This window comes from Trachymyrmex cornetzi, unplaced genomic scaffold (genome assembly GCF_001594075.2).
Source record: "Trachymyrmex cornetzi isolate Tcor2-1 unplaced genomic scaffold, Tcor1.1 scaffold147, whole genome shotgun sequence".
In the NCBI taxonomy this organism is placed as follows: domain Eukaryota; kingdom Metazoa; phylum Arthropoda; class Insecta; order Hymenoptera; family Formicidae; genus Trachymyrmex; species Trachymyrmex cornetzi.
Window position 1 is genome coordinate 6751717 of NW_017296059.1, and position 12297 is coordinate 6764013.

Here is a 12297-nt window from a genome sequence, read left to right on the forward strand (position 1 = left end):
ATTCCTAGAAGTTAATTAGACAGTATAATTTTTTTTGCGAAAAATTAGATTGAAATATTCATATTAACCATTTTTTACGCAAATAAAATTTATATTCAACGAAATTCAACAGCTGTATCGGTCCATGCGCAATGAGGAAATTTTCCACCTGCCACTTATGAACCGATCGAGAATACGTAATGCAAAAGTATCTACGTATAAGTCACGGTGATGTTAATGAGAGACAAATGTCCATCACTATAAAAGTCGCGGTCGAATTCGTTCGCAGCTTTGTATAACTTCAAAATGTTGCGCATCACTTCACATCAGCCTCTCTGGCCAGCTTACATCGCGCTTTTATTATTTACATTAATTTTAACATCGATGACGTTGCAACGAGTGGGTGCCAGTCCTCTCCCGGATTTAATAAATAATCTTGAGAATTCGACAGAAATTTCGACGGACATCACGACCAACACCGACGTGTAAATCTCTTTTAATATTCTTTAACGTGTATAATACGTATATGTATACGATAATTTTGCTGTAAACGTTTCTTGCCGTCTTCAGATACGTGATAAAAGCTGTAGTTTACGAGATTGGAATTCTCGCGGACGAGGATAATACAATGATCAGCGAAAGCACAGAAGGGTAAAACATTTTATTTTATTATTTATCTCCCCACATTTCACTTTTTATTTATCCGAAGGACATCCAGGGTTGCATTCCAAAACTTTACTCTTGAGAAAAACAGTTGACTCATGAACTAATATTCGTAGACGGTTTTTATTTTAAGATCTGTCTTAAGCGGTCATATACGTTTTTCAGCTTAAAAAAATCGATTTTTTTTGCTTATTTTAAAATATATATATTTTAGAAACATTTTAAAATCAGATTTCAATCAAAAAAATTTTTCATTTTATCGCACTTAAAAGCTCTTGCAAAACTTTAAACGCGTTTTTCTCGAAATAGCATTTTTCAGAACGGTGGGCATAATAACTGCCTCACACCGTTCGTCCGATTAACTTCATTTTTGGTATATGTATTCTAAATTAGATTCACTATCGTATCACGAGAACTTTTTTAAGTAAATTTAACCATTTTCGAATAGCAATAAAACATAGATATTTTTTTGTGAAAATAACGACTCTTTTCTTCAAATTGTGACCATTTCCGTAGTCTTTTTTTTTTAAATTCCTCTTGTTATACGAGAACTATGATTCTAGATTCTAGAAGATGATAAAAAAAATCAAAAATTTTTGTTTCAAATAAATATTATAAGCTAAATTGCTAAATCATGCCCACCGTTCAACCAAAAAAAAAACACGTACTAGGCCATTGGACGTAGCCGCCATATTTTTGTAAATTTGTTTGTTTTTGTGTATACGTTTTACATTCATTAAGAGTGCACCTTTAAAATAAAAAAAAAATTAAATCAATCGGCCCAATAGTTTTCTTACAATCTCTCGCCACATTTTGAGGTCCGAGAAACGTATAGACTCCTTAAGATGCTAACATGGCTATCTTTTTCTTCTTGTTTAAGACATTTAAGATGGTCTTGAAATAAGAACCGATTATTATGAATTAATTCTTTTCAGAATAAAGTTTTGAAACGTACGTGGACAGTTTAATAAGTCAGTGACTTTTTAAAAGAAGACTATGTTGAAAAATAAGTCAAATTTTGATTTTAAAAAGTAAAAAAGAAATAGTCCCGGGAACGTCTTAGGACGTAGAGACATCTTAAGAACCCTTGTCCTTGGGAGGTCGGTACGTTCCCATTAAAAAAGAAAGCCACGCTTACTTTCGAACAATAATTTCAACGTCTTTTGTTGTTTTACAGACAAGAGAAAATCGACATATCATGGTATAATTCACCGCAGGAAGATGAATTCTCCTAATCTCAACGAATTTTTTTTATCAGAATGAGTACGACAGAATACGGGGTATTCTGTTATACATCTAAACGCGTTTGTGGATCGAGAGCAAAAAGTAAAATGTGAAACATAAAGACTGCGCATACACGACGTTCTCGGGATAGACGTGTATAGTAAATTATAAATTATATGTTGTATAAAATATAGAACGTAAAGAAAACGCAGAGTGCGATGTACGCATTTATAAATTTCGATATTAAACTGGTAATGCTGTGACACGTGTGTTTTTTTAGGATTTAGAACAATGTTTTATTAGCTTTTTTTCATTTAATTATGAACAATATCTCGTGTACAACGCTATAAACACATTGCTGCTGCAAAATCTGCGAGGCAGAAGAAAGTCGTGGAACAATCAGGTAACATAATTCATAGAATGGTCTCTCGAAGAATGATGGATATACATAAGGTAGCTCAATCGAAGCATGCGCGACGCTTTGACATTAGTTCCTGCAATTTAACTATTCACTTCTGGAAGATCTTGATGAAAGACTTTTAACGTCGCTTAAAGATACGTATAAATCTTTCCTTTTTTTTTTGTTATTCGGAATGCAAATAAGTGCGCAAGTTCGTCAAGAGCTCTCGATTAATATGATATCATGTACAAATTTCGACTGATTATTACGACAAAAGGTAATAAAAATACTCTCGATTTTCTCTCTCCTCCCTTTTTTCTGCTTGTATCGTATCGTTGAACTAACGTACACTCAGTTAAACAGTAGGCACTGCACCTAAGTACCTTTGCCTTATCGAAGGAATAAGCAAAAGCACCAGTTTGTGAAATACCGGTCTTATATAATATTAAACAGCGTTACGATAACTCTTTCTCTTATGTTTCTCATCCGCTTTTTTAATATATAAACATATAGTAAATGTTCCGTGTATGTGTATGTTCGTCTATGTGTAAAAAAATTAAATGTCACGAGTGGAGCAAGCGGATGCGAAATTTATCCATCATCTCTCTTTACAAATTGTCTATATGTATCGCACAAAAATGTTGCGATTTATTCTCTCCATTTTTCGCTTCCTTTGTTAGAAATCAGTTATCAGTTACGTATAAATAACAATTTACGAAACTCTTAACAATAATTGTAAAATATATGGGACAGAGGGAGGACTTGATTTTCGCAGGGATACTTATAGATGTTGGCCATTCAAAGGGTGAGGTAAAAAGGGGATGGGATATACCTATATATAATAAACATCAAATTATTCGCTAAGTGTAGTTGAGCGTCAATCATTTTTCGGCATTCTGGATTTATTTTAAGAGATACCCTGCAGCGGGACCATAATGTACCCATCAACGTTTTCTTAAAGCATAATTAACGTGGTGTCTAATGAAAAATAGAGAAGGCGCAATATGCAATCCGATCAATCGTTTACGACTCGATACTGATATGATTCTCTCTCTCCTTTCCTCCCTCCTATTGCCATAGATCATTTAACATAGGCAGGGAGGAACGTTTCATTTAGCGTCTTTAGGCACCGGTATGGCGTCAACAGTGCTAGTGGATGTGCTTTCCAACGAAGCGGCTGGAACTTGTTGTTCAATTGACGACTTTTCATTCTCTACGTTCTTTGTGTCCTTTACGGTTTCGATCTTCTCCGTGTCCTTAAAATCTCTGGAAGAAATAAATTTTTCAAATAATTCATTTTAGATTGGACAGATTATATACGCTAACTATTAGAGAGGCATAACGTATTTAATTGTTGAACGGTTAAAACAAGCGATCAATATATCAAAAATCGTCCATGGATTACATTGGAGCACAAAATCAGGAAATTATGTGTACAATAACATTGGATGGAAAGTAGAATGTGACTGAATTTAAAGAAAAAAAGAAAAAATTCTTCTGGAGTATAGGACTATGCAACAATATATATATAAATTGTATATGGAAATGATGTAATTGTTAAGAATAATTATTAGTTATAAATTATAATTTAAATCACATTTGAGGGTTTAGGCAAATATATTTTTATGTGTTTAATGAATTTTATTTATAATACTGAAGATAGTCAAATTTATTAATAGACCGAAACGTCTATTAATGTAAATTGGAGGAAAATATAGAATATTAGCTACTAACATCTTGTGTCGTGGTATATGCCTTTCAAATAATTCATTGACGCTAACTATTATTATGCTACATACATACCTATTGACCGATAACTCGCTATTGACGTTCTCATTCGCGGAAATCATCATGTGCTCATCACTTTTACTATCATTGAGATTAATTTCCGCAGCTGGCAACTTCATCTCAACTACTTGACTATCTACATAGTCTGTGCTCTTTTCGTTACCATCTCCAACACTTTCGCTACAAGTTACATTCTTTTCCGTTAGGTTTACAGCTGTAGCTTCTGATATTTTCTCTTTAAGTTCATCGCACGGCTTTTTCTCTTCGCTTACGGTGTTCTCTATACTCAAAGTATTTTCGAAATTTTCGAAATTGGCCCAGCCAGTAGATTCTATTGGTTCCGACGGTGTCACATCCCATGGGTTAACTGGTGGAAGTATAGTGTTCGGTGGTTCGGTATTGTTCCAAGCTAAGATTACATAAGCCATTTCGATAAAATTTCGAGCTTTTTTTTTAATCAAGTAATGTAAGAATTTTTTATAAAAACATACGATCTGCCGTTTCGACCTCCATATTCATGTTGCGTGGTTCCTCCTCCGACGAACTAGAATCTTCCGACGAATTAGAATCATCCGATGAACTAGAATCCTGATGTTGTTGCTTTGAATGCCAATCTCGTTTGTCCACCACGGTCTGGAACGTCAGCTCGCCCTCATCTCCCCATTCTAAGCCACTGCCACAATCTTCAAGCCCGGCTTTTTGTTTTTGTTGGCACAGCTTTAATAAAGTTATCAATTTTTTCAATTTCAAATATAATACAATATGTATTTGATAACAGTTGAATAGATATCTACCTTATTGAACATATCTTCCCGCTTGTCGAGATCTTCTTCACTGAGATTAAAGGCCAACGTTGTTAATTGGTCAACTGGATTACTATAATATCATACCTCTTAACGAAAACAGTGGGGAGAGAAATAACTATGGCAATATTAAAGTTGCGTTCTTCTCACGCGTGTTCTTTCTTGGCTCTTCCAAGTTCTATGATCGCGGACCTAGCAGTGCTATACTTTTTAATGAAATCTTGCGTCTATACTTACTGAAGTGCGTCATCACCATCGTTAAACTCATCGTCGTGGAATCCAAAATTCTCGATGAACGGAGGTGTTATTTGTTGACCCTGATAATTGGAGTACATCTAATACCAAGAATCCGCACGATAAATAAAAAACTAGATAATCTTGATTTATGTATCAATAATATATAGGCGTAACCGCTAACCTGTTGAATGTATGTTTCTTGCGAATAAGAGTTGTATTCATTTGGATTTTCCTCGGAGCTCATCAGGTACACATCGGGAGTTTGATCACCCTAAAAATTCCATTATAATTAAAGGTTGTTGCTTTCTCATTGCAGTCATATTAAATTATGACATACAATGAAAGAAAAATTAAAATTTTTTGTCATAAATTATTATAAATGAATGAGTGATATTACGTGTTATTTCTAAATCCATAGAGGCGATATACTTACAAGAAAAAGAAAAAAAAATAAGAAATACATGTCACATTACTACATACCATCATTACAGTTTGATGAATTTTATTAATTTCCACCAACTGTACACTCACAAGATTTTCCCATCTAGTAAGACACTCGGGTGATACATTGTTTTTTAAGAAGCTGGTCAGTATATTATTTTTTTCGCACTGAGTGACGATATTGTTCGCAATTTTTATTAAATGTCCCATGTAGCCCTGACGAATACCATTTTCTTTGTTTCTGCAATCAAATCTCGAAGTTATAACCCTGAATTCTCTATTGCAATATATGCGAAATATTCCGCTAAATTTAATACTTTTGGTAATCTTACTGTTTACTCTCGTTTTTATCCCATGCTTCTAAGATTCTTTCTATTAATTTGCACTTGATAAATATCTGTAAGTTAAGACATTCCAATTATTTAACATATGTTCCTTGATGTCAATTTATTTCCATATTATAAGAGATATAACTCACATTATTATAAATAATATCATTATCCCGTTGTCCGCAATTAATAGCTAAGGCCAGGCACTGTTGTACTTGCGTATGTAAGAAATTATTCCAGGTATATTTGAAAAACAGATCCTATAATACATTTTTGGGTTAAAAATAAGTAAACAAAAGTACACAATATAATAAAAACTCTTAATGATATTCATATAATATGATCTTACCAACAATGTTTGGAATGTTCCCAAAGTTTCTAAACTTTCATGGATCTTTAAATTTTCCGTCGCCAGTAAAGCACTTAACAACTTTGCTACATGCAAACGAGTATTGCCTAATGGACATTCTAGTAATCCAACGGTTGTTTTGACGGCAGATTTCTGAGCAATAAAAATTTTATTATTTTTAAAATAATACCGAATAAAATATTGTTATAAATACACTATTTTTTTTAAATGTTTGCAAATCGCTCTTACATATGGCGGCTCTAGAAGAAGTTTGTGAAGATGTTCCAAATATGGTAAAGTAGCATTCGAAATTTTAATACACTGCTCATTATCTGTAGTGTCTTCGCCATTACCATGTACATCTCCTTCATTTGATGTGCTGCAAAAAATTCAGGCTGTTGTATACTATGCTTTATTTATAAAATATAATTTTGTAATATTGCAAAATATATAAAAACGCCGTACTTGTTGGCCCTTTGACCTAAAAGTACCAAAAGTACTTGTATTCCACCGACAATACTACTTTCTACTTTTTCTGCTGTTAGGATAGTTTCTAACAATAGGCTCACAGTTTCTCCTCTGTGTAACAAAATACATGTTATTCGCAAATATTCGTGTAAACAATAAATTATCATAAATTTGCAGGATTAAACTTACGATTCTAAAGTATTTAAAATAGGATCTGGATCAGCACGTTCTGTGGATGTACGTTGAGTTTCTCTAGCTACTGTCACCATATCGCAAAGTAATTGTGCCGCGTTAGCGTGTTTGACTACTTCTGAAGTAGGTGCTAACAATTTTACCAGTCTTTGCACTAAATGTTGACTATCTAGCCACTATCAAAAAGACGCACACACATATATATTTAAAAAAAATTTAATTATGCAATATAGAACCAGAATTTAATTATATAATAGTAGCCACATAAATAAAAATTTTTTAAATATAAAAATCGTCTTACATTTAATATGTTTTGACGCATATCACTGCCCTCAACCTGAGTAACAAGTTTGAGTACTAAGTCCATGATAGCCGAAGTCTCTAAATGTTGCAACAACAAATCTACACATCTCTGACGACTTTTAAGGAATTCTAAAACCTGTAAGCATGTGAACTGATAGGAATACCAATTCTGGAATAGATGGAAATGTATAGGATGGATAGGCATGTGGATAATATAGGAAAGATAAGAAAAAGTTTATTATTTAACTAATATTACTTGTTATCGAATAAAATGTCAATCTCAAAGTTATTACATTAAGTACAACTGACTGATCTTAAAATATATATTACATTAAGAGTTTTCTATGTAAAAATAAGAAATGTTTAAGAAATAATTACCTGGTCACTTTTACGAGCAACAAGAACTCCGATAGTTTTACTGAAAAATGATGCAAGTAGTGGATTTAATGGTTGATCTGTATCTATGAAAGAATATAATTTGGCCAAAAGTGCCTCGTCACCTGTAAAAAGTTCAAGAAACATATTTACAAAATTTATATAACTTTAAAAATATTCTTTCAATCAATAGATATATAACAGTGTTCCTGCGCGAGTATACCTGCCAGTTTCTCATTCAATGTAGGTACATCGCATGTGAGCAACTCGCAGGCAACATTAGGATACTTGTAACGCCAACGTTCTTCGATGTCCGTGGATGGTTCCTTAGTAGTTAACGTAACTAATTCTTCCATAACGGCAGGCCTTGTAAGACTATAAATTACACATTAAAAAAATTATTTTTTTTTTCAAAGATACCATATAAAATAAAAACTCGATACAAAATCAGATCTAAAGAATATTTCCACTTACTATTCGACCAGCTTTTTGTTTTGGCTCTTGCATTCCTGAAGGATGTCCTCCTCATCCATCAATTCGTGAAGTGTGACATCCTGTAATCGAGTAACCGATTAAATACTGTCTAACGACGAGGTTCCGGAGGGAGGGAGGAAAAAGAAAGGCTCCCTCGTGGGGGAAGTATAACGAGGAGAGTCTGGAGTCACTTACCTCTTTGTTGAGCAATGCCTCGATATGCGGCGATGACACGTAATTATTCGTCCAGAACATGATGCTGACCGTGCGTGCGCTACCGTTGCAGCTTAATATCTAAATGTGTCGTGATTTATCGTAGCCCGGGACGATCGTCCGACTCGCATCGGCGTGGCGTGGGGACGCACGCACGGGGAAAGGAAAATGGTGCAACACGTCGCGCGAATTCGTTCGGTCGACGAACGACTAACATCGCATGCACGCGTATATGTATCCTCCTGTCGATTCTCTTTAGCACTCTTTAGCACCGTCTGCTCTAAAAACCGCTGTCGTCACGAACACTACTTCCTCGCGACCACTCGGTACGCGATTACGCCACTGTTCCAGCGGTTCTCGCAGCTACTCCCCGGTCGTTCCTGACAGTTGCGACGTAGACCAATGTAGACGACGCGAACGCGGTCGTTCCTGCCGCGAGACGATGCACGACGATAGTACGATGTACGATATCAGAACCAACGAGAGAACCAAGTGCGATCAAGTACGGTTGGACGTACAGTCGAACGTGATATCACCACCGGACGCTCTCCAGCGCGAACAGGCGCTCGAGCGTGGAACACGACGTACGAGAAGGTTTGAGGGGGTCGAGAAGCGCGGAGACTCCTTCCTTCTTTCACCCAGCTCGTCCTTTCTTCTCCAAAAGTCCGAAACCGTTAACTGCACTCTGCTACACTTTCGGCATTTAAAATGGAACGTCTCGTCGGAGAGAAAAATATACGTGCGAAAGAGGGACGCAAAACAAATTATCTGAACCGTTTAAATTGTACTTTTTTTCTCACATTTTCTGTATTTAGGATGAAGAAGATATTCGCGTATTTCGTATTTTTATATTGAAACGAAAAAGAATGCAGCACATTGAAAGTGTAATTGTAACGGTTGAATGGCCGTTTTATCGACTGAGATAGTAAAAATGAAATATTTGCGGAAATATAATTAAATATGATTGATGCAAGATGACGTCATGATAGAAGACAAATACTTCCATTCCGCGAACTACCTCGGTAATTTCACGCGCTATGCTTAACCTAACCTAATGCCAGCTGATGCCACGATGTCAGCCTATGTTTGACAATTCGTTGCGACTCCAAAGTGTTCGACACTTTGACCGGAATATTTTCTTTCGAGCTACGCGGACACGCATCAATTTCAAAAAATGGCAAGTAGCAATTGTTACTCTTTACGTGAACAATCGAATTCTTTCCTTAACTCTCATAAAGTTAGTGTAGATTAATTCAAGTCACATCTAACCTTAATCGTATTCGCCTCAAGAAATACGAGTAAAAGGACACAGAAAAGATATAAATTTAAACCAAGTATAGATATAAATTAAATATTTGTGTGCCAATCAGCTGTTCTGTTTCTGATTTAATGTTGTTGATTGTTTTAGGTTGAAATCGAATCGATGACGAGATACGTCTCGCCGGTAAACCCAGCTGTCTTTCCTCTGCTGGCTGTGGTTCTGTTAGGAATTGGAGTATTTTTCACGGCCTGGTTCTTTGTATACGAGGTTACCAGCACAAAATTCACGCGAGATATATGCAAGGAAGCACTTATTTCGTTGGTCGCAGCGCTATTCTCTAGCTTTGGAGTATTATTTTTGCTGCTCTGGGTTGGAATTTATGTATAGATAACTATAAATTATGTATCGATAAGGAGTTAATATTTTTACTGAGCAAATATCATGTATTTGTTAAAAAATATATATATATAATATGAAATGTAGATTAGTTTTTTAATTTGTTATTCTAATATAGAGAGATGATACGCAATAGTGTAACTAAACTCGGAAAGATTTCTTGTAATAATCATTGCTGTAGACAAACACAATTCCGAATATTTTATATTGTGCATAAGTTTATTTAATCTTTATCACAATGAAGGCATGAAGTTTGTAATACAGGTACACAACGAGTTTTGTGGCACCTCGAGAAAATAAAGACTCGCACTCGTTTTCTATAAACATAAACTACAGCGTTATTAATCTCATCATGCAATATTATATGTAGTAATAACATATATAGTTCTGTGCGAAAGAATTACATCTACTTTCATATTTGAACGTGCTATAATTACTGTATCTTCATTAACATATACATTCTATTAAATGTTTTTCTTGTAAAATACAAGTCTTCTTTTCATTACTTCATACAGAGAAGAATACGGCAATTATTGCCGACAAAATAAATTCCCCTATGCTTTTCGACACGGATATAAATTATACATGTTCCATTTTCACCGTATAGCACTATGATATATTTTATTTAGACAAAATGGAATATTGCAGCTGTAGGATGAAGCGCATGAGGAATATGTTTAACCGACCAAACCGGCTTTCTGTCGACATCTCTGCATTAGTGCTCTCAACATAAATTGTCTACGCGATAGTTGCCGAACTTGCTTCAGGAACGCATCTAAATCTAATATGCCGGATCGCAGTCCTTCAGCGAGATAGTAAATAGCATCTTCCGTGGCTGCTTCTTCGGCAAAAGCATTTAGCATCCTGGAAATTAAATGATGTTATTCATTACAATATCAATTCATACTGAAATTCATAAAATTATTTAGCAGTAAAATCGTTATTTATATGCTTACTGTTTATACAAAGGCGCTATAGTAGTAACAGCTTCATCGACATCTATTGATTGATTATCAGACAATTTAGCAATCTCTTTTTCTAATTCTGTTTCCTTATCTTGTAAAATATTAACATTTTTTTCGAGCTCCTGTTTCTCTTTTTTGAGCTTATCAAAAAGATCTGCCAAGTGTGACGAGCCGCTTGTTAGCTCTTGCTGCGTTCGTCGCAGCGTCTCGAGCTCGGCCTGTAACTGTGAGAACTGTTCCTTGAGTCGACGTCGAAGCTTATCTTCTACCGCAGACAGCAAGGATGCTCTTATGTGCTCTTCTGTGATCGTGCCAGATCCACTGGAATTTGGTTGTACCGTCGGCGACTTGCAAATAATATTACAAATATTTACTTAATCCGATATACCTTTCAATAACTGTTTAATAATAATTTGTACATAATAATTAAGACTAAAATGTGAATATTAATTATAAATGCCATGGGCTAAAAATAAATAATAATTATATACCGGTTGCGTGACTGGCGGATACGGTGGATATGAACCACTGTAACCTTGTGGTGGATAACTGGGCGTAGTTCCTGCATAAGAACCGTAAGAGCTTGGATACGGGAATCCTCCGGATGCTGTCGGGGGATATGGTGGATACACATTACTACCACTGGAGTATTGAGAACTTGGTGGATACGGAGGAAAGCCAGAACTTGATACATTTCCACTACCAGGTACAGGCATGAATGCTGCATGACAAGTTTGTATGAGATATTTAAATGAGACAGTAATAGAAAAATTTTCAAAGCTTATTATGGAACTCTATAAGTGTACTTACACTGAATAGGATACGGCGTCGAACTCTGTTGCGTTTCTGATCTTGTCTTGGCATAAACTGGAGGCTGTTCCCCAAAGGTGACAATCATAACTTGAATTAAAGCAAGCAAATCTGAATTATGCTGCAACATAAAAGAATAAGTAAATAAATATTAGAGAATTATTAATTTTTAGTGATCAATAGTGAGTCTACTCACAGGCACCCAGTCATGTAGATATGGCAAATAAATTTTACCGTTGTGATCCACGAACATACTGACTTTAATATGCATATCTGCTGTTGGCTTAACATAGCACATAGGTGCATTATTGGGATGAGTATCCATCAACCATATGCAGATTGGAATATTGTAACAAGAACCTAGAAAAGGAACAAGAAACAATTTTTAATAGTTTTAAATTTATTTAGTTTTTCACCACATTAACATCTTTCTAATATGGTGCCTGATTGAGCATCAAATTATTAAAACAATATAGTTAAGAAGGCATAAATTACTAAAAATTGCTTGTCAATTTAATTTGATTTGTGATATTATTACAGTAGTTTAATTGTGTTTATAAATCTGGAAAACCAATTCAGCACACAGTTCAAATGACTATAAATATGGTATATATGCATGTATATATA

The 12297-nt window shown here is 34.9% G+C and overlaps 4 protein-coding genes across 9 annotated transcripts in view; 2 read left to right on the plus strand and 2 right to left on the minus strand.

Annotated features, from left to right (window-relative positions):
• The first annotated feature begins 248 nt into the window (after positions 1 to 248).
• On the plus strand, positions 249 to 2553 carry LOC108757762 (uncharacterized). The gene is made up of 3 exons (XM_018502320.1): positions 249 to 464; positions 550 to 630; positions 1820 to 2553. Exons 1-3 carry the CDS (start codon positions 286 to 288, stop codon positions 1875 to 1877), a joined length of 318 nt encoding a protein of 105 aa, XP_018357822.1. The 5' UTR covers positions 249 to 285; the 3' UTR covers positions 1878 to 2553.
• On the minus strand, positions 2003 to 8680 carry fmt (phosphatase 6 regulatory subunit 1-like protein fmt). Of its 5 annotated transcripts, none has more exons than XM_018502308.1 (18): positions 8221 to 8680; positions 8026 to 8105; positions 7775 to 7926; positions 7555 to 7676; positions 7175 to 7312; positions 6871 to 7049; positions 6679 to 6792; positions 6463 to 6592; positions 6214 to 6366; positions 6014 to 6124; positions 5868 to 5932; positions 5575 to 5776; positions 5276 to 5365; positions 5095 to 5192; positions 4849 to 4930; positions 4546 to 4771; positions 4070 to 4463; positions 2003 to 3532 (listed from the first exon to the last, which is right to left on the minus strand). In XM_018502308.1, the coding sequence occupies exons 1-18, from the start codon at positions 8278 to 8280 to the stop codon at positions 3376 to 3378; spliced, it is 2553 nt and encodes an 850-aa protein (XP_018357810.1). In that variant the 5' UTR covers positions 8281 to 8680; the 3' UTR covers positions 2003 to 3375. The 5 variants fall into 5 exon arrangements, with proteins under 5 accessions (XP_018357810.1, XP_018357812.1, XP_018357809.1 ...); XM_018502310.1 differs by having other exon boundaries at positions 5626 to 5776; positions 7175 to 7345; XM_018502307.1 differs by having other exon boundaries at positions 5095 to 5174; positions 7175 to 7345.
• A 364-nt stretch (positions 8681 to 9044) lies between these two features.
• Positions 9045 to 9962, plus strand: kud (oligosaccharyltransferase subunit 5 kud). The gene is made up of 2 exons (XM_018502321.1): positions 9045 to 9415; positions 9647 to 9962. The coding sequence occupies exons 1-2, from the start codon at positions 9413 to 9415 to the stop codon at positions 9884 to 9886; spliced, it is 243 nt and encodes an 80-aa protein (XP_018357823.1). The 5' UTR covers positions 9045 to 9412; the 3' UTR covers positions 9887 to 9962.
• Positions 9963 to 10003: 41 nt separating this feature from the next.
• Positions 10004 to 12297, minus strand: part of TSG101 (tumor susceptibility gene 101) — a 4279-nt gene continuing 1985 nt past the window's right edge. The window contains exons 4-8 of one of the 2 annotated variants that reach the window (XM_018502316.1): positions 11867 to 12030; positions 11671 to 11791; positions 11352 to 11581; positions 10852 to 11207; positions 10004 to 10759 (exon numbers count right to left, since the gene is read on the minus strand). In XM_018502316.1, the coding sequence (XP_018357818.1) occupies positions 10573 to 10759; positions 10852 to 11207; positions 11352 to 11581; positions 11671 to 11791; positions 11867 to 12030 (1058 nt within the window). In that variant the 3' untranslated portion in view covers positions 10004 to 10572. The remainder of the gene's footprint in view (positions 10760 to 10851; positions 11208 to 11351; positions 11582 to 11670; positions 11792 to 11866; positions 12031 to 12297) is intronic. The other variant, XM_018502318.1, reaches the window with a different exon arrangement.